Source organism: Panthera onca, chromosome D2 (assembly GCF_046562875.1).
Source record: "Panthera onca isolate mPanOnc1 chromosome D2, mPanOnc1 haplotype 2, whole genome shotgun sequence".
Taxonomy (NCBI): domain Eukaryota; kingdom Metazoa; phylum Chordata; class Mammalia; order Carnivora; family Felidae; genus Panthera; species Panthera onca.
Genome location: NC_138349.1, coordinates 81,877,484 through 81,900,405, shown reverse-complemented (window position 1 = coordinate 81,900,405; position 22,922 = coordinate 81,877,484). Strand labels below are relative to the sequence as shown.

Genomic DNA, 22,922 nt, shown 5'->3' with positions numbered 1-22,922 from the left:
TCTTACCACTTCAACAATGTTATTTAAATGGAATAATATAGTATTTAACCCTTTGGGATTGCATTTTTTCCCTGTAAGCATAGTTGCCTAGCGATTCATACACATTGTTGCACGTATCAACAATTTGCTCCCTTTTGTGCTGAGTGGTGATATCGCCTGGTATGGGCGTTCCACAGTGTGTTTAACTGTTCATACACTGAAGGACATCTGGGTTGTTTCCAGCGTTTGGAGATGATGAATAGAGCTGTTACAAACATTTGTGTACATGTTTCTGTGGGATTAATGCCCAGTGGTGTCATTGCTAGGTTGTATGGTAGTAACCTGTAGGAACTATCAGACATAAAGAACCTATCAAACCTTTTCCAGAGTGGCTCACCTTTTTACATTCCCACCAGCAACGTGTGAGTAGCCCAGCTCGTCCTCATTCTCAGCAGCATGTAATGTCACTATTTTGTATTTAAGCCACTTTGATAGGTGTGTGGCAATATCTTGTTGTGGTTTTCATTTGTATTTCCCTAATGGCTAATGAGGCTGAATATGTTTTTGTCTGCTTGTTAGAAAACAAGTTTTCTCACTTGTGAACTTGTTTTTTCATCCTCTTAACAGAGTCTTTTGTAGGGCAAAAAGTTTGTAATGGTGATGAAGTCCAATGTATCCATTTTTCCTGTTAGAAATCATACTTTTGGGGTCAAGCCTAAGAACTGTTTGCCTAGTCTTAGGTCACTAAGATTGTCTCCTCTGTGTTTTACTAAAAGTTTGATAGTTTTGTGTTTTACAGTTAAATCTATGAATCATTTTGAGTCAATTTTTGTATAAAGTATGAGTCTCACGTCAGGTTTCAGTCTTTTGCCTATGGACTGCTCAATATCATTTGTTGAGAAGGCACTCTTTTCTCCATTGAATTTCTTTTGCACCTGTGTCAAAACATCAGTTGTGCATATCTGTGTGAGCCGAACTCTGGGTTTTCTGTTCTGTTCTCTCAATCTACATTTCTACTTCCTCAGACAGTATCATAGAGTCTTGACTATAGTAGCTACATAATAAGTCTTGAAACTAGTTAGACTGGTTCCTTTCACTTCACTCTTCCTTTTCAAATTGTTTCAGCTATTGTATTTCCTTTGCTTTTCCATATGAATTTTAGAATAATGTTGTCCATATCTATAAAAAAATCTTACAGGGATTTTATAGGAATCGCATTAAAACTGTATGTTAATTTGGGAGAATTGATATCTTTACTATATTGGGTATTCCAATCTATGACCTCTTTCCATTTATTGAGATCTTCTTTGATATCGTTCATCAACGTTACTTAATTGTCAGCTTACAAGTCCTGTAGATGTTTTACATATAGATTTTTACATCGGAGTATTCTCCTTTTTTTGAATGATTACAAAGAGTAATACATTTTTAATTTCAGTGGATGTATGTTCATTGCTAATATATAGAAATACAGTTGATATTTGTGTGTCCATCTGGTATGGTGGGTTTTTTCTTTTTCTTTTGAGCTCACTTATTAGCTATAGGAGTTTTTTCCCAGATTCCTTGGGATTTTCTATGTAGACAATCATGTAATCTACAAATAGGGATCATTTTATTTTTTCCTTTCTCATCTGTATGCTTTTTATTTCTTTTTCTTGTCTTATTGCACTGGCTAGAACTTCCAGTAATATGCTGAATAAGAATGGTGACAGTGGACACCCTGACTCAATTCCTGATCTCACCAGTAAGTATAATGTCTGATTTTTTTTTTTTAAATCATGACATGGCTGTTAAGTTTGTCAAAATCTTTCTGCATCCATTGATTGATACGATTATTTGTGTTTTTTTCATAAGTCTATTAATATGATAAATTATGTAGCCTAATTTTCAAATACTGAATCAGCCTTGTATCACTGGGATAACCCCCACCTGGCCATGCTATAGAATTATCATATATGTTGCTGAATTCTATTTGCCTCTTTTCTAGTTTTTTTTGGCTAAAGAGAGCAGGGGCTTTATTTCATTGGGGCTCTATATGTCTGGGCTCATTGGCATTTCTGGGATGCCAGCTTCTTCACCTCCAGGGATGGAATGTATGGGATAAAAGATAAGCCAGGTGACCAACTACCTTGTTGTGCCTTCGGTCTACTTTCTACTTTCAACATTTCGGAGGCTCATGTTTATTTTATATGTAATATCCAGGGGTTTTAGTTGTACTTCGTGGCAGGAATAGGAAAAAGTAAGTCTACTCCATCTTTCCCCAAACAGAAGTTCAATTTTTAAGAGGTCTTTCTGAACCTTGATATCATCCAAAATGGAGGTGGCCATTTTTCACCATTTCATGTTCTTGCTTTGCTGTTTATCATTCATCACTCAAAAACATCCATTGATCCTCTACACATGAGACATAATCCAAGACATGATCCTTATTGTCAAGTTAGGCTGCATTTTATCCACCTTTGACCCCCCCCCCCCGACATCTAGATCCGTTGCATCTTGTCCAAGCTCTTACAAAATGTCTACTGGAAGAAAGAAAGAATACTGAAGAACTAGGTAATATAATGTAGAATAATGGATGTAGAAGGTTTACGATCTTAGAAAAAAATTGTTGGCCTTAAATATTTGCTATTCCTTCATCCAAACGGTGCGTTTTATGCACAAGGTTCTTTGCTCCTGACTGTTACCCATACCAAAAAAGAGCTGTAGCCTCAGCAATGAATGACAACTTTGAGCAATCGATGTTTTCCAAAGCACGGTTTGCTTCCATAAGAAGCATCTGGAAACAAATTTAGAAGTAAAGATAGTCTGCAATCCTTCAATAATGAATCACCGTCTTAACCAAGAGCAGGCTATGAATGAAATTGAGCCACAAATCAAAAGGGAGTTAACTGAAAGAGAAGTCTAACTGCAGACGGGGTGACAATGAAAAGACCATGAAGGGCCCTCTACCCCAACACCGAAAGAATGGTCAGGACCAAAGGCTCAGAAGAGCAGGTGAGGTATAGCCTCAGTTGAGAAAAAATAGTAATTTCTCCAGTAGGGGAGACACCAAGGAGGAAGTCCTCAGTAATAACAAAGGGTGGATTCTAACCAGGGAAGTAACAATTGCGCTCAGATGAGCAGCCTAGAGTAACCCGAAATAAGTACACCCTACAACCACCGAAAAGAAATTCTGGTACTGGTGACAGACTTTCGATGTTTAGGTAAGAAAATTGTTAAATCCAAATACATTCGAAAGTGGGTGATGCGCATGGAGGAGGGCACCTGTTGGGATGAGCACTGAGTGTCGTATGGAAACCGATTCGACAATAAATTATATTTAATATAAAAAAACAAAAAAATTTAAAAACATAAATCCAAATACATTCATAATGCCACTTTTCTTTTACCTCGGTACAATTTCCCGAGGTACTAGGCTATACTCCCAGGTACTGTAAGTTAGACCGAGAAGCCTAGTCTAACTAGAACCGATTAGATGTGTCATAGCAACGATAATCGAACTGTTACTAAAAATTCCATTTTTTTTTTAATTTTTTTTAATGTTTATTTATTTTTGAGACAGAGAGAGACAGAGCATGAATGGGGGAGGGTCACAGAGAGAGGGAGACACAGAATCTGAAACAGGCTCCAGGCTCTGTGCGGTCAGCACAGAGCCCGACGCGGGGCTCGAACCCACGGACCGTGAGATCATGACCTGAGCCGAAGTCGGACGCTTAACCGACTGAGCCACCCAGGCGCCCCTAAAAATTCCATTTTTAAATGAAATGCTTTGATGCATAATCACACATAGCTTCTTCAGCTATCCTCGTTGAAAGAGTGTCACCTGGCTGGGTCTAGAGACCTTCCAAAGCAGGAATCTGCAAGCCTGGCTGTATCTCAGAACCACCTGAGGAGATATAAAAAGTACTCAGGCCGGGAGCCCACTCTCACAAATACACATTTCAGCGAGGCCAAGGAGCGTTCAAATCTGGGTATCTATTTCCTAGGAAAACATCACCACTCTCTGGCTACCTGAAATGGAATCATTAGGCATAAGAGGAAACTGCCAGCTGCTATGGAGTCACGGCCAGATCTGTGAAGCTATCAGCCTTTGAAATTCACAACCTTGGCTGCCTCTTTCAACTACACGGGAGCCTGTAAAAAATCCCAGGTCCAGGCTGCATCCCAGACCAATTAAATAAGAACCTTTGAGGGAGGAATTTAGGCATTAGCTTTAAAATACTTGTGGCCAGGGTCGACAAACAGGCTTTATTTACACGGGTGATTGTACTTACTGTCCAAGGTGCCCCACAAGAATTAGCATAGCAGGTGTTTGGATCATTGGTCCTCTGGAAACAGGCCAATCAAAACATTTTGTTAAACGTCAGGTGAGCCGCACTGCGTCAGTTCTGTTAGCACTCAGTCTCCGCCTAGGGTCTGTGAGAAGACCCCAGTTGCCTGGAGATACGGGTCATTCCAGTACCTATCACCCGAGATAGTATCCCCCTGTAAGGAGTCTCTGTTACAAACTCAGGATTCCGTTGTGGCTGAGTTCTGAAGCACGTTTGTCTCAGCAGTCACCTAAATTAGACCTCTGGTGGGGAATTTCAAGACTGTAATTGATTCCATGCTTGTGCAATGAAAGGACAGAAGTGTGCATCTTATGAAATACGCAGTGAAGAATAGAAGAAGTGTCACTTTAAACAGATGTTGCTACATACAGGACCCTAATTAATGAATTTGCTAACAGTTCAGTATATTTTAGGAACAACTAGCTGTGCATAGCACTACATCTATGATAGAGTTTCCATTTTTGAAAGGAAACATTTCTTTGTCAATGAGCGTTGTGTTTTTTTAAATAAAGCAATAAAGCAATTTTCCACCATCTCGGCTGCTTCTAACAGCCATTGTTCAGAGTTGCTTTTGTTCTTTTCAAAGCAGTCAACACATTTTATAATATCCCTAAAAATCAGTTTAAACTCAATTTATTCCAATTCACTGGCAGACCATTTATAGAGCTTTGTCCGTGTACAACAGTGAAAACAAAAGAGCATCCCACTTAGTGAAGATATCCAACTTGGATTTCAAACTTAAAGAAAGGAAAACGGAGAGCAACGCACCTGATTTTAAGGTGAATCTTTAACTCGGACAGCCCTGAGCAAAACCGGGAAGTGGTTCTAGATTGGTTTGTGGTTCCCCAGTTTTCTGGGAGCCACTCAGGTGCTATAAGCCTCCCTTTCTACTCCTCCTCTCCTTTTCCCAGCTGGTATCCCCCCCCTTTCAAATCTTCCCTTTAGAAAGGGATCTGTTAGATGTTGTTTATTCGTGCCTTAAAAGGGATGTTCAATTTTTGATGAACGCCCTCCCAAAGATATTTATAGTTTAAGGCTTATCTTTATATTCTTAAAATAATAATAATAATGGTGACTGTTGCCCTTAAAAAGGAACAGTCAAACCCTGAAGAAAGTGAGTTAGAAAAACATTGAGTCAGTGGATTTGTTTAGATTCCTGGTCAGCGTGGCCTGGAAAAAAAAAAAAAAATACCCATTACATATACTTGCTTCTTAAAGAGAAACAAAGAAATTATTATACAAATGCCCTGTTGTGCCAAAAGGACAAGAAATGAATTCAGAATATTAAAAATGAAAACAGACTGGTCTCCATATTTTTAAAAAGAGAAAGAAAGTTGCTACTCAGGCCACCGCCTGGAATGAACGAGTCAGAAACGAGGGGCCCCGGAGCTCAGAGACTCCATGGAGGCACTGAGACACAGATTAGACACCGATGGGAGGAAAAGCTCGCTTAACAATTCAGTCACTCGCACATTTGATTTCACACAGACGGAACTTCCGGACGAACGACTTCTTAAGCCCATGATGAAATGGGTTTCAGGTTTGTATTGTTTCTGCTTTAAGAAAATGCTATCTTAGAAACAACTGAACATCTCTTATCCCTCAGAGGCAGAGACCTTCGGATGTGCGAGGTATTAAGGGAGTTGATTTTGAGTAGCTGCAGGCTATTTGGCGAAGACTTTTAACCTGGTCATTTACTACATTTCAACTCATGGTGCCTTCTCCCTAACTTGGGACAGACATGAATCACCTCCTCGTAGCGCCCCGTGACTTCACACCCTCCTCCAGGCTTGGCTTCCTCCTAGACTGCCGACCCCAGGACGGTTTGAAGACCCACGTCCTTCTGTCCTCTCTCCACTGCCGGTCACCCCCTGTGCTTCTGAGTCATCCCTTGTGGCGGGCATCTGGCCACCGCTCCCATGACCCCCACAACATTGCTGTCTGAGAATCACCTCCCCAGAAGTGTTAACCCAAACCAGTGAGCGAAAAGACATTGTCAAGACTCGTCACAAAGGGGGAGAGAGAAGGAGAAGAAGACCAAACATACCCCTCTGGTGGACGGTGGAAACTCACCAGGAGGGACCGGCAAGACTCACATGGTGGGAGCGCCAGGAGGCAGGGGCTGACGGAAGGGCCTCCCGCCCACGCTCAGAGCCTCCGCTGTTTTGCCTTTCTGGGGCTGCTGGGGGCTCCCACTGAGCGCTGCTCCTGGGCCCTTAGCAATCATCATTTTACGCAATTTGATCCTGGTCTAGTCTTCTGGCTTTATCTCTGTCTTTCTTTCCTCCTTCTGAAATTCTGGCTGCAGGAGACAACCCTTCCTGCCCCAAACAGGAGCCGGATGTCCCCATCCTTAGGTCTCGTCTCACTATTGACGCCACCCGTGCCCAGCCCCAACATCTCCACCTGTCACAATCCTCCCCAACCCTTCAGGCCCAGCTCAACTCTTTAATGGCTGAGTGAATAACCGAATGAAGCCCCAGGACAGTCAAGATCACGGTCGCATAGCCAAGTGCCCCGCACTTTTTTAATCAACACGCACAGAAATTCCCACAACTTAGCTTATCAAATGTTGAAAGGAAAAACCCGTGTCCAGAGTTCCCATATCCAAGTCATAAATTTCTTTTGCACCTATAGCAGGTTATCGCAAGGTACACGAGGGCCGCCTGCGTGGCTCAGTCGGTTAAGCGTCCGACTGCATTTCGGCTCAGGTCATGAGCTCATGGTTCATGAGTTCGAGCCCCACACTGGGCTCTGCACTGACAGCATGAAGCCTGCCTGGGATTCTCTCTTCTCTGCCCCTCTCCTGCTTGCGTAGGCACACACACTCTCTCTCAAAAATAAATAAACATTTTTTTAAAAGGTGCCCCAGACTGTCCTCCTGAGCTACAAGGTCAGTGTCCTACCTGCAGCCTGCCATCCTGACTTTAGCTGTACATTTTCAACTCTCTCTCTCTCTCTCTCTCATTTATTGATTTTAGTACCTTTCCTGCTGCTGGTTTATGTAAAATAATCCTGCAGGGAATCAAGTAATGCTTCCAATTAGGTTCATTACAAGTTCCCTTAAGAGCCGATTAGGAAGGTGGAGTCCCAAGCGGCTGATTCCCTCAGTAATCCCAGCAGGATGTGGGGGGATGCTTGCCAACCCCCGAGCGGGTTTTAAATGCCACCACTCTATCATCAGGGGAATCCTTGGAAGTTTGCAAAACAGTGCATGCAACTAAGCATAAAGTTGTGCTTTACCGAATGCCTTCGTAAGGCATTAAGGAGGAAGCCAGAAACGGGAAAAGCCTCACCTAAAGGCAGTTGAGGGGAATGGTTAATTAGTGCAGATCTCCGCAGTCAGATGGTGCTGGGTTTAAACCCCCGCACACAGCACTCACCAGCTGTGAGACGTGGGACAAATGACTTCCCCGAGCCTCGGTTTTCTCGTCAGCAAGATGGGGGTGATGATCGGGCTTTGGGGAGGGCTGACTAACGTTAGCACAACACGGGGCATCTCGTGTTGACGTAAATGGCAGCTATCCGCATGGCCGTGGAAATTGACAGGCTAGGGAATCGCGAACCCCTTCCATTTCCAAACCCACGCCCTTGAAGTTGTTCAGCTTCTGTGGGCCCTTCAGCCCTGAGGAAGGCGGGAAGGAGGGTGAGAGAGGACGGCTTCCCCGCTCTCTGTGGGCCCCAGGCTTTCACGGCTGTCCAGCTCTTTACACAGGTGTAATATAGGTAATGTTTTGAAAATAGTTTTCTTTCTTTTAAGTTGTAAGTCTACTTCCCCCGCAGCCACTCAGGTAGCAGAGCCCGAGGGAATCCTCGACCAGGAGAGAGGAAAACCCCACGTAAAGGAAGTCCTTCCTTCTGGCCCGGTGGGCGGTGGGGAAAATAACCGAAGGCAAGAAGGCAAAAAGACAACCAAGGGGGCCTGTCCTGCCTGGGGCACAGTCTGGAAGAGGGGGAAAGAGGGAAGCAAAGGGGACAGTGGCCCAGTCCTTCTGAGCAGAGAACACCAAGCAGAGAGCTCCCTGGGACACCACAGCACGGCGGAGATGGACAGATGGGGGCACCGTTCAGCAGAGGGGGGGCCGGTGCGCCCCCTCCCAAGCCTGCGCTGGCTGGCTGATGAGGGGCACGGAAGGGCCCCAGAAGCTCCCACGGCCTCCTGTGGGAGACCACAAGGTAGGTGACAGAACCGGTGGCCTCAGGGCCTGCTAAGGTAGGGCCTCTGCGGTGAGGTGTGAGGTGACCCGACCTCAAGGCTGAAGGGCAGATGCCTAGGCCAGGAGACAGGGAGAGAGGGCCGCCTAGACTGGCGGGATCTGCGGGCCCAGCAGAGCCGGTGGGGTGAGTCGGAGCGAGCCACGCTGACCTTGGGGAGGCCTGGTAGGGTCAGCCACCCCAAAGCGGAGGCAGGGACGGGGCAGCCCCGTGCACCGTGTCACTGTGGGGTCTGCCGGCCCACACGCCTGCCGGCAGAGGACTGCAGACCGGTGGAAACGGGCGGGGAAGAAACAGGAAAGATGACTCATCCGCCCTTGGTGGGAAAGTGAATTCCGCCCGGAAAGAAGTCTGGCCTTTGTCCTGGGAGATAATCTCTGAGCCCTTGGAATGTCCTGCCTGATAAGAGTGTCTTTGTCCATCTGGGAGCCTTAGCGTCGCCCGTTCTAACAGTGTGATTCGTGAGGGGGCTCTGGGCCACCCTATCAGCCCAGCCTCTGCAGGGGCCGGAAGCTGACGTCGTGCAGGCGGTCGACCAGAGCTGCGCGACGGAGCCCCAGGGAAAACTCCGGACCCCGAGCCTCGAGTGAGCTCCCCTGCCCGGCAACCCTCTGCCTATGGTCACACTTCGGTGCCGGGAGGAGGCAGTGCCGTCAGACTCTCTACCGGGGGAAGACACCAGAAGCTTTGTGCTTGGAACGCTCTGGGCCTTGGCTTCAGGCATTGCTTCCCGTGGCCACCTTTACTCTGTAACCCTTTGCTGTAATGAACCATAATTGTGAGTCAAACAGCGCTCACTGAGTTCTGTGAATCTTGGGGTGAATTATTGAAACTGAGGGTGGTCTTGGGGACTCCCAATGTCTGCATACCCCAAAGAGACTCAGTTACCTGGCAGGCCCAACGTGGAAAATCCTACCCGTTAGAGGAGATAAGGAAGCCTCATTGTCTAGTCAACTTCGAGTGACTGTGTGTGAATGCGTGTACCCCCTACCCAAGCAAGTAAGGACTCCTTACGGCTCCAAATAAGGCATCGGGGTGGACCGTTTTCCCTCCCAGTAAGGAAGAGGCCAGGAGCTCCGCTCCCGTCAAACATTTTCAGGCTGTCACATGAGAAGGGAACTAGAATTAGTCTGTCTGGCTAGAGTTAAATAAAGCGCAACTGAGGAAGCCACGGAGGGCCAGATCTCAGTTTATTCTAAGCATAAACTCAGACACAAGCAGAGGCCTCTAAAAACAGAAGGGGCTGGCTCAAAGAGTCTAGTTCCCCATCACCAGAGATCTAGAAGCGGAGGCCGGATGGCCCGTCTAGACTGAGTGTGTGTCAGAGGTGATGGGTGACTCAAATGGCCTTTGAGTTACATCCCAAGCTGAGAGGCTGTGACTGGGATGTGAGGGAATGTGCCAAAATGGCAAGGATGTAAATGTGTGTATTATTCTTTCCACTTGTCTGTAGGTCTGAAATTTTTTTGAAAGTTGGAAAACAAAAAAGGAAAAAAAAATTTTTCTTTGGAAACTACCTGGTGGCTGAGAATCTTCCGTCGTTCTAGAAAGAAACACAAGGGTTTTGGTGTTTGTTTGTTTTTTTTTTTTTTTTCAACGTTTTTTAATTTATTTTTGGGACAGAGAGAGACAGAGCATGAACGGGGGAGGGGCAGAGAGAGAGGGAGACACAGAATCGGAAACAGGCTCCAGGCTCCGAGCCATCGGCCCAGAGCCTGACGCGGGGCTCGAACTCACGGACCGTGAGATCGTGACCTGGCTGAAGTCGGACGCTTAACCGACTGCGCCACCCAGGCGCCCCTGTTTTTTTTTTTTTTAACATGTTACTATTAGACTAATGGATAACGGGTGTTGCACCTGACGGACATATGTGACGGTGCTTGTGTTTTGCCATAATTGGCACATCTAGGTATTTAGCCCCTTTGTATTTAGCAGTTGCTACGGATTGAACTGTGTCTCCCAAAATTTGTATGTTGAAGTTCTAACCCCCAAAGCGACTATACTTGGAAATAGGGCATTTGGGAGGTAATAAGGTTAAACGAGGGCTTAGCGGGAGCCCTAATCCGATAGGATTGGGAGCCTTACAAGAAGAGGAAGAGAGAGGGGCGCTCAGGGTGGTTCAGTCAGACGAGCATCTGACTCTTGATTTCAGCTCAGGTCATGATCTCACGGTTCGTGAGTTCGAGCCCCACACGCTGTCGGCGCAGAACCTGCTTGGGATTCCCTCTCTCCCTCTCTCTCTCTGCCCTTCCCCTCCTCTCGCTCTCTCTCAAAAGCAAGTGAATAAATAAACTTAAAAAAATAAAGAAGAGGAAGAGAGAAAGATTTCTATGTCTCCTTCATGCGAGGACACAGCGAGACGGCAGCTCGTTACCAAGCCAGGAAGAGGGCTCTCCCCAGGAGCCAAACCCTACTGGGCCACAATTCTACCGTTAAGGCCACCCAGTCTATGGTAATTTGTTACAGCAGCCTTAGTAAACTAAGACAGCAACCTTTTAGGGATTGACTGACTTTATTTCCTGCCTGTGTATTATTATTCGTAATACTATGGCATCTATATACAATATACATAATAAGGCCTATAAATATACATATATACTTTATTATACAATACATAACACCCATCTATAACACATGGAGGCAGACAAAGCACTAACCACGGCATTTCTGGATGCGGTGCTCAGCGCTCACAAGCACAGGGGACAGAGCAGGTGATGGTGACGGCCATTACTGTGGGGCTCACTCAAAAGCCGCTTGTCCTGGGAGGAAACAGCAAGAGAGAAATCAAGATCCTTGTAGGTGACAAGCCACTGCATGAACTAAGAATGACCTGGGCAGGTGACCATTGAAGAGGCCCCCACTAGGATTTGCTGTAAATGCTACACTCTGGATGCATATGCACACGTGAGGACAGGGCGTCAGAATTGTACACGCAAACATTCTACCGGTTCGGAATCGTAAACGGGACAGATTGCATCCAAGGAAACGAGATGATTTTTCTCCTCTCTACCGGAGCAGCGGCCTCTACTGAACTTACCCAAAATGCGAATTTTCTAGGCCTGAAGGAACTGAGCGGAGTCACAGGACTCCCCTCTCACTGCCCCTTCTCCGGGACCTTGCCACCCCTCTTCTTGCTTCCTGACATTGGCTGACACTTCTTTCCTGCACTCATAAATATAGATGTCCTATTTATAGCTTGTGTTTCCACTGGGTTTCCTGGAGATGTGTTGCCCGTATGTAACGGGTGTGATGGAGAACGAGTTCGAGGAATCTATCGGGGAATTTTTAATAAGAAAGTTATCTGTCATTCTGCAGAGTAATGGCTTGGAAAGGGGAACTAATTCAAATGTATAGTGTTCCTTAAGCTCATTGCTTTCTCCCAAGGTAGCAGGGTGTGTGTGTGTGTGTGTGTGTGTGTGTGTGTGTGTGTGTGTGTGTAAATGTTGTCTAACTTGACTAATTGGTTGTCTCTATATCTAACCACTGACCAGACCTCTGGACTCCAAATCGTCCCCCTCCCACCTCACCCTCTCCCCTCCTGTCTTTCCGGGCCCCAAGATTAATATTGCTATTTCCACCCCCACCTCCGCCTTGGTTCTAGCCCACGGATTGCCACCTGAGACCACTCCCCAGAGCTCAAGCCCCTGGTCCCACACTGAACTTGGCCTTGCTTCCCCTCTGCCCGCGTCTCTTTCTGGAGTAGCTGCCCAGACCCTCCGTTTCCCAGGACTCTTGCCGGGGAAGTTGTGGGAGGAGGATCCCTCACGAGACACGAGAGGCTCTCGCTGAGAGATGGCGGAGGATGTGTAATGGCAGGAATGCGGCGCTGAGGTCCCCAGGGAGCCAGCTCTGAGATGGAGGGTGGAGGGTGGGAGGGCAGGGCAGGGGACTCAGCCCACGGGGCAGACAGAAGTCCACGTGAGACTCAGTGTCAAATAAAGCCTCCGCGGATCCTGGGGGGAGTTTTGAAAATGGGCTGAGCCTTCAGTGGTGACCTGACTAAGGGCTGGAGGGCGGAATCTTCATGCCCCTAGTCTGTCAGCTACGGGACGCGGGCCTCCAGCAGGCACGACCTTGGGCCAGGGACTCTTCAGCCGAGGCATCTCCCAGCAGCTTGGAGAAGAAATCCTAAGGAGACTCAGTCCTTCCTAAAGGAGATATCCGTGCAGTGCCCTCAGACCCTCCACCACCCAGGCATCTCCCCTGCCCAGCAGAGAACATTTCCATTTTTTGTTTTAAGTTTATTTATTTTGAGAGGGAGAAAACATGAGCAGGGGAGAGGAGCAGAGAGAGAGGGAGAGAGAGGATCCCCGGCCCGACGTGGGGTTTGAACTTACAAACTGTGAGATCATGACCGGAACTGAAATCAAGAGTCCTGCTCAAGCAACTGAGCCCCCCAGCCGTCCCCCACCTCCAGCAGAGAACACTCCTCTGTACCCAGTCTGGAAGTCACTGTGAACCCCTACCCCCAACGCCAGGAGTAGCCCAAGTACAACAAGGGTAGTGCAGAGCCACAGAGGACGTGCTCGAGGGCGAGGCAGAGAAGGAGGGCGGCTGGCACCTCTCAGAGCACAGGCCCCCCAGAGAGTGAGCTGGGAGCGGGCAGGGACGGGCGGCCCCCGGCAGGTGGGAAACGCCAGCCTGGATCATGTCCGTAACACGAAACTAAGAATGACCAGGGGAGAATAGCAGACCAGAAAATATCCCAACAGAAACCCATCCTCCTGGCCACACTGGGCTGAGGGGTTTCCCCAGTTTCCTTAAAAAGGAGAGAGAGGAAGAATTTCACAATCGTCCTTGCTCCACAAACGACTTCCTGAGACAGATCCTTAGTGAGCAGGAAGAGAAAACTTTATACCAGAATCTCCTACCTGTTTTATAGAATTCCTGGTCAACTAGACAAAATTCTCTCCCCGGATCCCAGACCGAGATAGGGGAAGATACCAATAAATCCATTAGTCGTTAGTCATGTTGTGGACCACACGTATCTGAGCCCCCCTCAAATTTCTGGGTAAGAGTCCTAACGCACAACATGAGGCCGCGAGGAGGTAAGGCCTTGGGAGGTGATTAGGCCATGAGGGAGGGGTTCTCAAGAGTGGGATCCGAGCCCTTATACAAGAGACTCCAGAGAGCTGTGTTAGCGGCTTCTGCCATGGAGAGCCAGAGGAGACACAGTTGTCTGTGAACCAGGAAGCAGGTCCCCAGCACACACGGAATCTGATGGTGCCTGGGATGTCGCCTTCCAGAGCCGTGAGCGATAAATGCCTTTGTTCACACCCAGCCCCGTCTGGTATTTCTGAATTGTGTGCTGGCCAATAGATTCAGACTTTCAAAGTCCCCGTCCGGTCTGTTACGTCGTTCTGGCCGGGATTGCGCACTAAGTATCTCCAGGGTCTGGAGACCATCTACCCAGTAAGCCGCCTTACTGCAGATGAGAACCTTAAATGGGCTCATTCCTCCCAGAGGAGGCTGCACTGTCCACAGGCAGAAAAGGAAGGGTCCAGGAGCAAAGTCGCCAGGAAGGACGGCGTAGAAATGAATGAGGAGATCAGAAAGCCCAGCACTGGCCGTCACACACGGTTACAAGCGAGCTCAACCTACAGACAAGGCTGAGAAAACAACCCAAGCGTTTGGGTTTTAGGGGCTTAGCCTACAAAAAAAGGAGAAGTTAAAAGGTAATAAATAATTGAATTCTTAAAAAAAAAAAAATGCATGTTACGTGCCAGGGACTACGTGCTAGGTGCTGGGGAGGGATCGGGGGATAAAAACAGACCAGGGTCTCTGTTCTCATGGACGTGTAGTCTGACGGAGGGAAAGAGCCAGGGGTCCACTGAAAAGAGGGATACAAAGCATGCTGACGGGGATGAGTATGAGAGAGAAAAGGCGAGCCGGAAAGGGGGGGTGCTGGGGGTGAGTGTCAAACAGGATGGTCAGGGAAGGCCACACGGAGAAGGAAGCAAAGACGTGTGGGAAGTAAGGTGGTGAGACATTCAGGTGACCGAGGGAAGAGTGTTCCAGGCAGAAGGAATGAGCCGACAAAGGCAGGGAGGATCACACTGTGTGTGGAGAGAGGCAAGGGGACCAGAGCGGTCCTAGCAGAAGCCATGTGTGAAGAACAAGGGCAGCTGAGGTCTGAGAAGGGGGCTGTATGTATGTGGGGGGAGGTCTGCAGGTGACTCGAGTGTGCAGCCGGGGCAGCCGTGCTGCTGTCACCTGAGGGAATGTTAGAAATGCAGACTCTTGGGGCACCTGGGTGGCTCAGTTGGTTGAACGCCTGACTTCGGCTCACGTCACCATCTCGCAGTTCGTGAGCTCGAGCCCCATATCAGGCTCTGTGCTGACAGCTCGGAGCCTGGAGCCTGGAGCCTCTGTGTCTCCCTCTCTCTCTGACCCTCCCCTGCTTGCACTCTGTCTGTCTATCTCTCTCTCTGTCAGAAATGAATAAATATTTAAAAAAAAATTTTTAATTAAAAAAAAATGCAGACTCTTGGGCCCTGCCCCTGAATCAGAAATTTGAAAAGCTTTGGTGTAGAAACTCGAGAACAAAGCAGGACTTGGGTGATCTTTAGGAGAGAAAGAGGGGACATTGGGGCTCGGAGCAGGGAAGCATCATGAGAGTGGGACAAAAGCAGATGTAATGTCAAACAAGAGACGGAGAGGAGAGACCCTTTATTTATTTGTTTTTAAGTTTATTTATTTTTGAGAGTGAGAAACAGAGCATGAAAGGGGGAGGGGCAGAGAGAGAGAGAGAGGGAGACACAGAATCTGAAGCAGCCTCCAGGCTCCGAGCTGCCAGCACAGAGCCCGACGTTGGGTTCTAACTCACGAACTGCGAGATCATGACCTGAGCCAAAGTTGGAAACTTAACTGACTAAGCCACCCAGGCAGCCCAAGGAAAGACCCTTGAAAAATCTAGGAAAAAGAAACTCCATAAATCATGGTGCTTTTAGAGCAATGACTCCTGAGTACCAGAAACATGGGGCTTAGAAAGCTTGACTTGTCTCTGGACACTTCTCTACGAAGTAGGGGGTGAATAGGGCGTGTGGACATTCTTTTATTGTGGTAAAATACACATGACAGAAGACTTACCATTTTTAAGTGTACATTAAGTCACATAAAGGACATGTGTAATAGTAACTGTCACCATAATCCGTTTCCAGAGCCTGTTCATCATCCCAAACAGAAATTCTCTACCCACTACACAACAACCGCCCCACCCATCTTCAGTCAGAGCCCCTTGAACCACTAGTCTCCTTTCCGTCTCTAGGAACTGGCCTATTCTAGGTACACTTACATGAGTTGTACGTGTCTTGCCTCTTATACCTCATATAAGTGGAATCACACAGTATGTCTGTCTTTTTGTGTCTGGCTTCTTTTCCTTCACATACTAAGTAGAGTTTGAGAGAGACCTTCCCTCATTTTACAGACGAGGCTATTAAGGTCCAGGGGTTGAAAGGACTTAATAAAAGTGCTGCCTTGAGTAGGAGGCCAACCTGGGCCCTGATATCAGATACTAACAGGTCATCGAGTCCGTGGCTTTCAAAGCTCTTTGACTGCGACCCCGTACAGAGAATGCGACCCTGGACGTATGGACACGCGGAACGAACCCAAAGTTGCACAAAACACAACTTACGTACTACGTGGGATGCAATCTGACTTCTCCTTTCTATATCGCTTTTTTCAAAATGCTGGTTTAGACCCTTTACATTAATTTCATAGACAAGAAGTTTGAAAAGCACCACAGTAGAATATGCTTTGGAGATCGATACCTTCAGCCGAGCAAAGGAAGAAGAGTTTTGACATGGGCATGACTAGTGCGTCGGTAATGGTGATAAAACCCACTATGTGGGCTGTAAGGAACGTGGTGCAGAAATGTCGGTCCCCGTAGTGTTCATTAACGCAAACATGAACACAACGCTCACTGCAGACGTAGACTGATGGAACATTCTACCACACAGTAATTGTGATGGTTTAAAACTAAAATTAAAGTCAGTTATAACAAAATCGCTAACACATAAGAGAGTTTACTATCTACGAGCCCCATTGTAAGTTTATATATCTGTAGCTATAAACTTTAACTTTACAACAACGCTGTGAGGCAGAAAGCGTTGTTATTCCCATTTGACCGGTGAAGAAATCAGTAAACGATATAGTATACAGTCAATGTAAAGTTTCCAAAAGTTTACAACAAGTTTGTTTCCAGCACAAAAGGAAAGAGCTTGTAGACTTCCAGATCTCTGGCTAAAGCTCTGGCAGAGGCATGAATTAAATGGCCCGAGCACCCCCTGGTCTCCTAGCTCCCCTCAAGACACCGAGAAAAGCTGCCTCAAGAGCAAACACATTTTGATTGGCGTGAGGGACTGTTGTTCTCTTCACAAGAGAGAGTACACAATCAAGGGAAGTTGGACAACTCATTGTTGCCCTACTTCCTGCTTTCTTTTTCACCAACTACATGCCCCTTGGGTTCTGCACCTCCTTTCTCCCATTCCTCTGGCCAAAGATGGCGGCCCTGTCCTCTTTGGCCAGAGGCTGCCTACACCACACTCTTGTGCGGTCACAACCACTAAAAGTTTTAACCCTTTGTTTCCTGAATAATCTTTTTTCATACTTGACAGTGAGTCCCTCAAGGGACATTATTTAGTGCTTATTAGGTCTTTGGCGCCAAGGACAGAGTCTGGGGTTGAAATGTTGGGAAGGAACTGGGTGTCTGCTGGGGGAGGCTAAAAGCGGGCCATGGAAGGCATTCCCCCTCAGACCCTACAATCAGGCGACTCCGCTGTTTATTTATAATAGTCTCTTTTCAAAGGCTGCAGGGGGAGAAGTGGGTTGGCAGCGTGATGTTTTGGTAAGGAACTCGATCCCATTTATGAGGTGTTACTTCATCCCATCAAATAATGAAATGAAGACCCAAGTGTGTGTCATTTGGCATGCCCGTTCTTCACTTCTTCCTAGAGGTGGAGGTGGGGGGAGGGGGCTTCGCCTCATACTAGAGAGAAAGGGGATCCGGGAGGAAATGTCTTTCGTTTCCGCTCTATAACAATACCATAACTCTGAATGTAAGAGGCCAGCACACAATTCTACCGGTCGATTATTTTACATCAATTCTAACCTGCCGGGAGACAAAATAAATTTCTTGAAACTCCGGTTTTTTGTCCCCGGAGTTTTTACAAATAAAATGACACACGTGTGGAGACAAATTACATGCTTGAAAATCTGTCACTAACATCAATTTTGCATAAAAATGTACTCAGCAACTGTTACAATGGCATTTCTTTGTTGGTGCTGGAAATAATGTGTGAATAGCTATGCTAATTTAGGGGCATTTTTCAAGTTTCATGAATACAGAGAAAAAGCTAAGGGCTGTTCAATAGGGAATATTTGGGGGTGGAGCTGTTGGTAGACTTCTTTGTTGATTTATTGTATCTTGACAGACTGCTACGATTGAAATGAATTAAATATTAGACAGGCTTAATGTTTTATATGCTATATGTCATCATAATAGCAAAGGATACAGATCACATTATCGACAGCCTTTGGATTTTAAAAACATAGACTGCTATCTAGATGAATGCCATTTCATGATTGCCTGCCTTGCTCCGTCAGATTAGAAACTATAATGGTTACTTTTCTTCCCGTTTTAAAGCATGGCGATCATCAAAACGTCGAAGCTGTTTTCGGAAGCGGTTACAGAACACGGCAAGGACCTCCAACGAGAAAGCCAATGTTTTCGTGGAGATCTGAGCCTTCTTGACACACCTGGGTGCCGGCAGATGCTTGACCGATTCCTGACTCCACATTTGTTGCTAGATGTTGCTCGGGCCGAATTCCTGCAGATTCCAAGAACTGGGAAAGTGGGGAGCTGTCAAAAGTATCTCTTTGTCTTCTACAGGGCACTTTACCTTGGAAGCAGCAGACATCTACTTAAACTAGAGGGAAAAATTCATTATAAAGATACAGGGATGCTAAAAAGAGAGCAGCTACCAAGCCATGAAAACACACGGAGGGGGGCGCCTGGGTGGCTCAGACGGTTAAGCATTCGAATTCGGCTAAGGTCATGACCTTGCGGTGAGTTCGAGCCCCGCCTCGGACTCTGTGCTGCCAACTCAGAGCCTGGAACCTGCTTCGGATTCTGTGTCTCCCTCTCTCTCTGCCCCTCCCCCGCTCATGTTCTGTCTCTCTCTGTCAAAAATAAATTAAGCGTCCGACTTCAGCCAGGTCACGATCTCGCGGTCCGTGAGTTCGAGCCCCGCGTCAGGCTCTGGGCTGATGGCTCGGAGCCTGGAGCCTGCTTCCGATTCTGTGTCTCCCTCTCTCTCTGCCCCTCCCCCGTTCATGCTCTGTCTCTCTCTGTCCCAAAAATAAAAAAAAAAAAAAAAAAAAAAAAAAAAAACGTTGAAAAAATAAAGGGGGTTCCCTGACCATATAAACATTCAACTCATGTCATGAGATTATGACAGCTAAGGACCTGGTTACCCTAAAGACAAGTTTTATGTTGGAATATTAATGGTACCAGAGAACATCTGAAACTTGTCAAGGGGGAACAGAATGCATCTCATCACTGGTTTATAAAAAAAAAATAAATAAATAAATAAATAAATAAATAAATAAATAAACATTTAAAAAAATACTGTTTTTAAAAAACACGTGGAGGAATCCTTTAAACAAATTTTTTTAATGTTTATTTTTGAGAGAGAGAGAGACAGAGCACAAACAGGGCAGGGGTGGGGAGGAGCAGAGAGAGAGGGAGACACAGAATCCGAAGCAGGCTCCAGGCTCTGACCTGTCAGCACAGAGCCCGATGCAGAGCTCAAACCCACAAACTGGGAGATCATGACCTGAGCCGAAGTCGGACGCTCAGCCGACGGAGCCCCCCGGGTACCCCAGTACATGGAGGAATCTTAACTGCACACTACCAAGGGAAAGAAGGCAATCTGGAAAGGCTACATACTGTATGATTCCAACTATATGACACGCCAGAAAAGGCGAAACTATGAAGACAGTAAAAAGATCAGCAGTTAGTGGGGAGGGATGATCAGGGGAGCACAGAGGATTTTTAGGGAATTGAAAACATTCTGTATGACACCGTAATGATGGATATATGTCATTATACATTTGTCCAAGGCTACAGAATGTACAACCCCAAGCGTGAACCATCATGCAAACTATGAGCTTTGGGTGGTTAGGATTTGGCAACGTAGGCTCATCAACTGTAACAAACGGACCGCTCTGGTGAGTGATGTTGATAATGGCGGAGGCCGGGCATGTGGCGGGCAGGGTATTTATGGAAGATCTCAATACCTTCCTTTCAATTTTGCTGTGAACCAAAAACTGCTCTAAAAGAAAATTAAGCCCTTAAAAACCTACGGGGGTTTTCTTGGACGCCAAGACCTGGAGGTGTGATTTGCTGTCATGGGGGATTAAAATCTGGAACTCTGAGACAAACTCAGGCAGCTACATCCGTCTCTGTGTCTTTCTCTCTGGGACTGGGGACTCTCTTGCGTCCGACTTTCTTCGTGAACGGGCATTATTCTCGCTCTGGAAAACAGGGTCCTTATTGCCTTCAGCAGAAGACAGCCTCACTCTGTTTCACGGAACAACGGAGCCTGACCGGTGCCTCTGACTACGGGGCTCGCTTCTCATTTGAAATTGGTCCTCACCTGTGGTTCGTGTGGGGTCCCGTGAACTTGGAAGGAGTATAAAAATTGGTATGTTCATTTTCACTAACGTTTGACTGAAATTCATGATTTTCCTTGGGAATGAACGTAGACCACAAAGCACCATAGCAACTGTGATGCACGTTAGGACGTGCTGCTCGGGTTCTCTCCCAGGAGCAAAGATTTCTCCCCCCGACCCCCCCCCCCCCCGCCGGTGCTTGGAAAGCTGTTGGCAGAGTGCCCTCAGCCATCAGCCTCTTGGGGATGGCTTTAGCTGTGGGGAGTCACCTCACCCTGAGTCACCAGATTCCCTGGGACTGCTTCTATCCAATGATCGATCAATGCTGGGACACGTAGGGCTTGGCCCCTCCTCTGATTCAAGATAGCTCTGGACTTCCGTTCCTTTTCCTTTCCTTTCCCTCCTCTTCCCTTCCCTTCCCTTCCCCCCTCCCACCCCAGGTACACTCACTAGTGACCCTCCTGAACGCCAGTCTCCAGCTTAGATTCTGCCTTTGAGGGAACCCGGGCTGTGGCAGTCACCAAGTCACCGATATTTTCACATCAGAGCTGTTGCAGATATCTTGAAATATTATATATGCTCATCCCCATTTCAACATTACGGTAGTTATTAGACTGCTGGATCTTGTCACTTAATACGTTAATAAAGACATATTTTACTCTATGAAAATTTGTTCTTCATATTCTGATAACTGTATTTTGATATAATTGGTTTCTCAGTCATCCCATACATCTCATTTTATGTATGCAAAGGTTGGCAGAATAGGTCACTCCAAAATATGCGGCTTTGGTATAAGGGTTGTTTTTAGCTCAAGGCACTTCAGAAGTGCAAGAAGGAGTCTCTGGGGGCGCCTGGGTGGCTCAGCTGGTTAAGCATCCAACTTGCGCTCAGGTCGTGATCTCGAAGTTCGTGAGTTCGAGCTCCACGTCAGGCTCTGGGCTGACAGCTCGGAGCCTGGAGCCTGCTTCAGATTCTGTGTCTCCCTCTCTCCCTGCCCCTCCCCTGCTGGTGCTCTGTCTCTGTCTCTCCCTCTCAAAAATAAACATTAATTTTTTTTTTTTTTTTTAAAGAAGAAGGAGTGTCTGACTTCCCCCTTTTCTTCCTCCGAAATGGAAGAGGTCCTGCCTGTACCAGGAGAAAAGTAACACTTTGGTCACCAGGGACCGAAAGCCGAAGTCAAGAGAAACCACACAAACAACTCAGCCTTATCTTCGGAGCTCCTTCCCCACTAGGAACTGCCCCGGCCCAGCCCCCTTCCTTGCCACATTTTCACAAGCTACTACCCTTTGTCAACCTCAGTATGTAAGTGTTCAATTCGAGCTGCTTCTTTGGGTCTCCATACCTTCTGATGGCTCCCGTGTCACACAAAATTCATATTGAATGAGCGTGTGTGCTTTTCTCCTGTTAACCTGTCTTGTGTCAGTTGAATTTTCAGAGCCAGTGGAAAACGCCTAGAGAGCAAAAGTAAGTTGTCGTCTCCCTGACACATGGATGGAGGAGCCTGTGGGCTTCACAGGACTGTCAAACGGCCCAGAGCAAAGGGGCGGGGGGTCAGAGGGTCCTGAGAACTCCCTCCCAGGAGGCCCTGTTCTTTCACATGGCAGTAAGTGCCCTGCATTCGCCCGCGACCCTGATTGGGGCTCCACTGCCACTCAGTGGGTCTCCAGCGAAGGTTCTTCGCTGACCTTTCCACACCACTGCTCTCCTCTTCAGTCCCTTCTCCACACAGACACGAGGTGGGTTTTTAAAAACAAAACAATGGGGGCGCCTGGGCGGCTCAGTCAGGTAAGTGTCCGACTTCAGCTCAGGTCACGATCTCATGGTTCATGAGTTCGAGCCCCACGTGGGGCTCAGCCCGGAGCCTGCTTCGGATTCTGTGTCTCCCTCTCTCTCTGCCTCTCCAGGCTCCAGGCTCCAAGCTGTCAGCCCAGAGCCCGACGCAGGGCTCGAACTCACAAACCGTGAGATCGTGACCTGAGCCGAAGTCGGAAGTTTAACCCACTGAGCCACCCAGGTGCCCCTGGAATGATGTTTTAAATATGCCTATCTAGTTATACCATTCTCTGTTTAAAACACTTGAGCAGATTTCTCTTCTACTTTGGAAAAAACCTGAGCAGGACCCGTACACTCCTTGGTCAGGGGCCCAGGCTTAGCCACCAATACCATTTGATGACTCTCTGCCTTCCTCAAGAAAATTCTAGGCAGACTCACCTTCCTTCAAAACCTCTAGCTCTTTTTCATTGGGTCATGGCCTTCCTACCTCTCTTCTTAATGCACCGGGAAGCTTTTCCTTTCCCCATCCTCCTGCTTGAGTGTCCCTTCCTCGGAGAGACCGTCCTGTGCTAGATTCTGAGTTCTTCCCGGTCTAATTCTTTTTCTTTCTCTTTCTCTTTCTTTCTTTCTTTCTTTCTTTCTCTTTTTTTTAATGTTTACTTTTTTTTGAGAGAGAGAGAGAGAGAGAGAGTCAGAGTTGGGGAGGGGCAGGGAGGGGCAGAGAGAGAGGGAGACACAGAATCCGAAACGGGCTCCAGGCTCCGAGCTGTCAGCACAGAGCCCCACACGGGGCTCGAACTCGCCAAACCGTGAGATCATGACCTGAGCTGACTAGACCATCCAGGCGCAGCCCCCGCCCCCCAATCTTTCTTACAGCATCCTGTTCTTTGCTTTGATCTCACTTCGCACAATGGATAATTTTGCATGTATTTGTATGTGTGTCTGTCTCTC

At 47.2% G+C, this 22,922-nt stretch overlaps 1 protein-coding gene across 4 annotated transcripts in view; it reads right to left on the bottom strand.

The window, feature by feature from the left end:
* Positions 1-11,031: 11,031 nt before the first annotated feature.
* LOC132685555 (uncharacterized) overlaps positions 11,032-22,922 on the bottom strand; it is a 107,241-nt gene continuing 95,350 nt past the window's right edge. For all 4 annotated transcript variants that reach the window (XR_013550413.2, XR_013550414.2, XR_013550416.2 and 1 more), the window contains one exon: positions 11,032-11,284. Coding sequence is in view for 1 of the 4 variants with exons in the window: in XM_078434127.2 (XP_078290253.2) it covers positions 11,269-11,284 (16 nt within the window). In the remaining 3 variants the exon portion in view is untranslated. The remainder of the gene's footprint in view (positions 11,285-22,922) is intronic.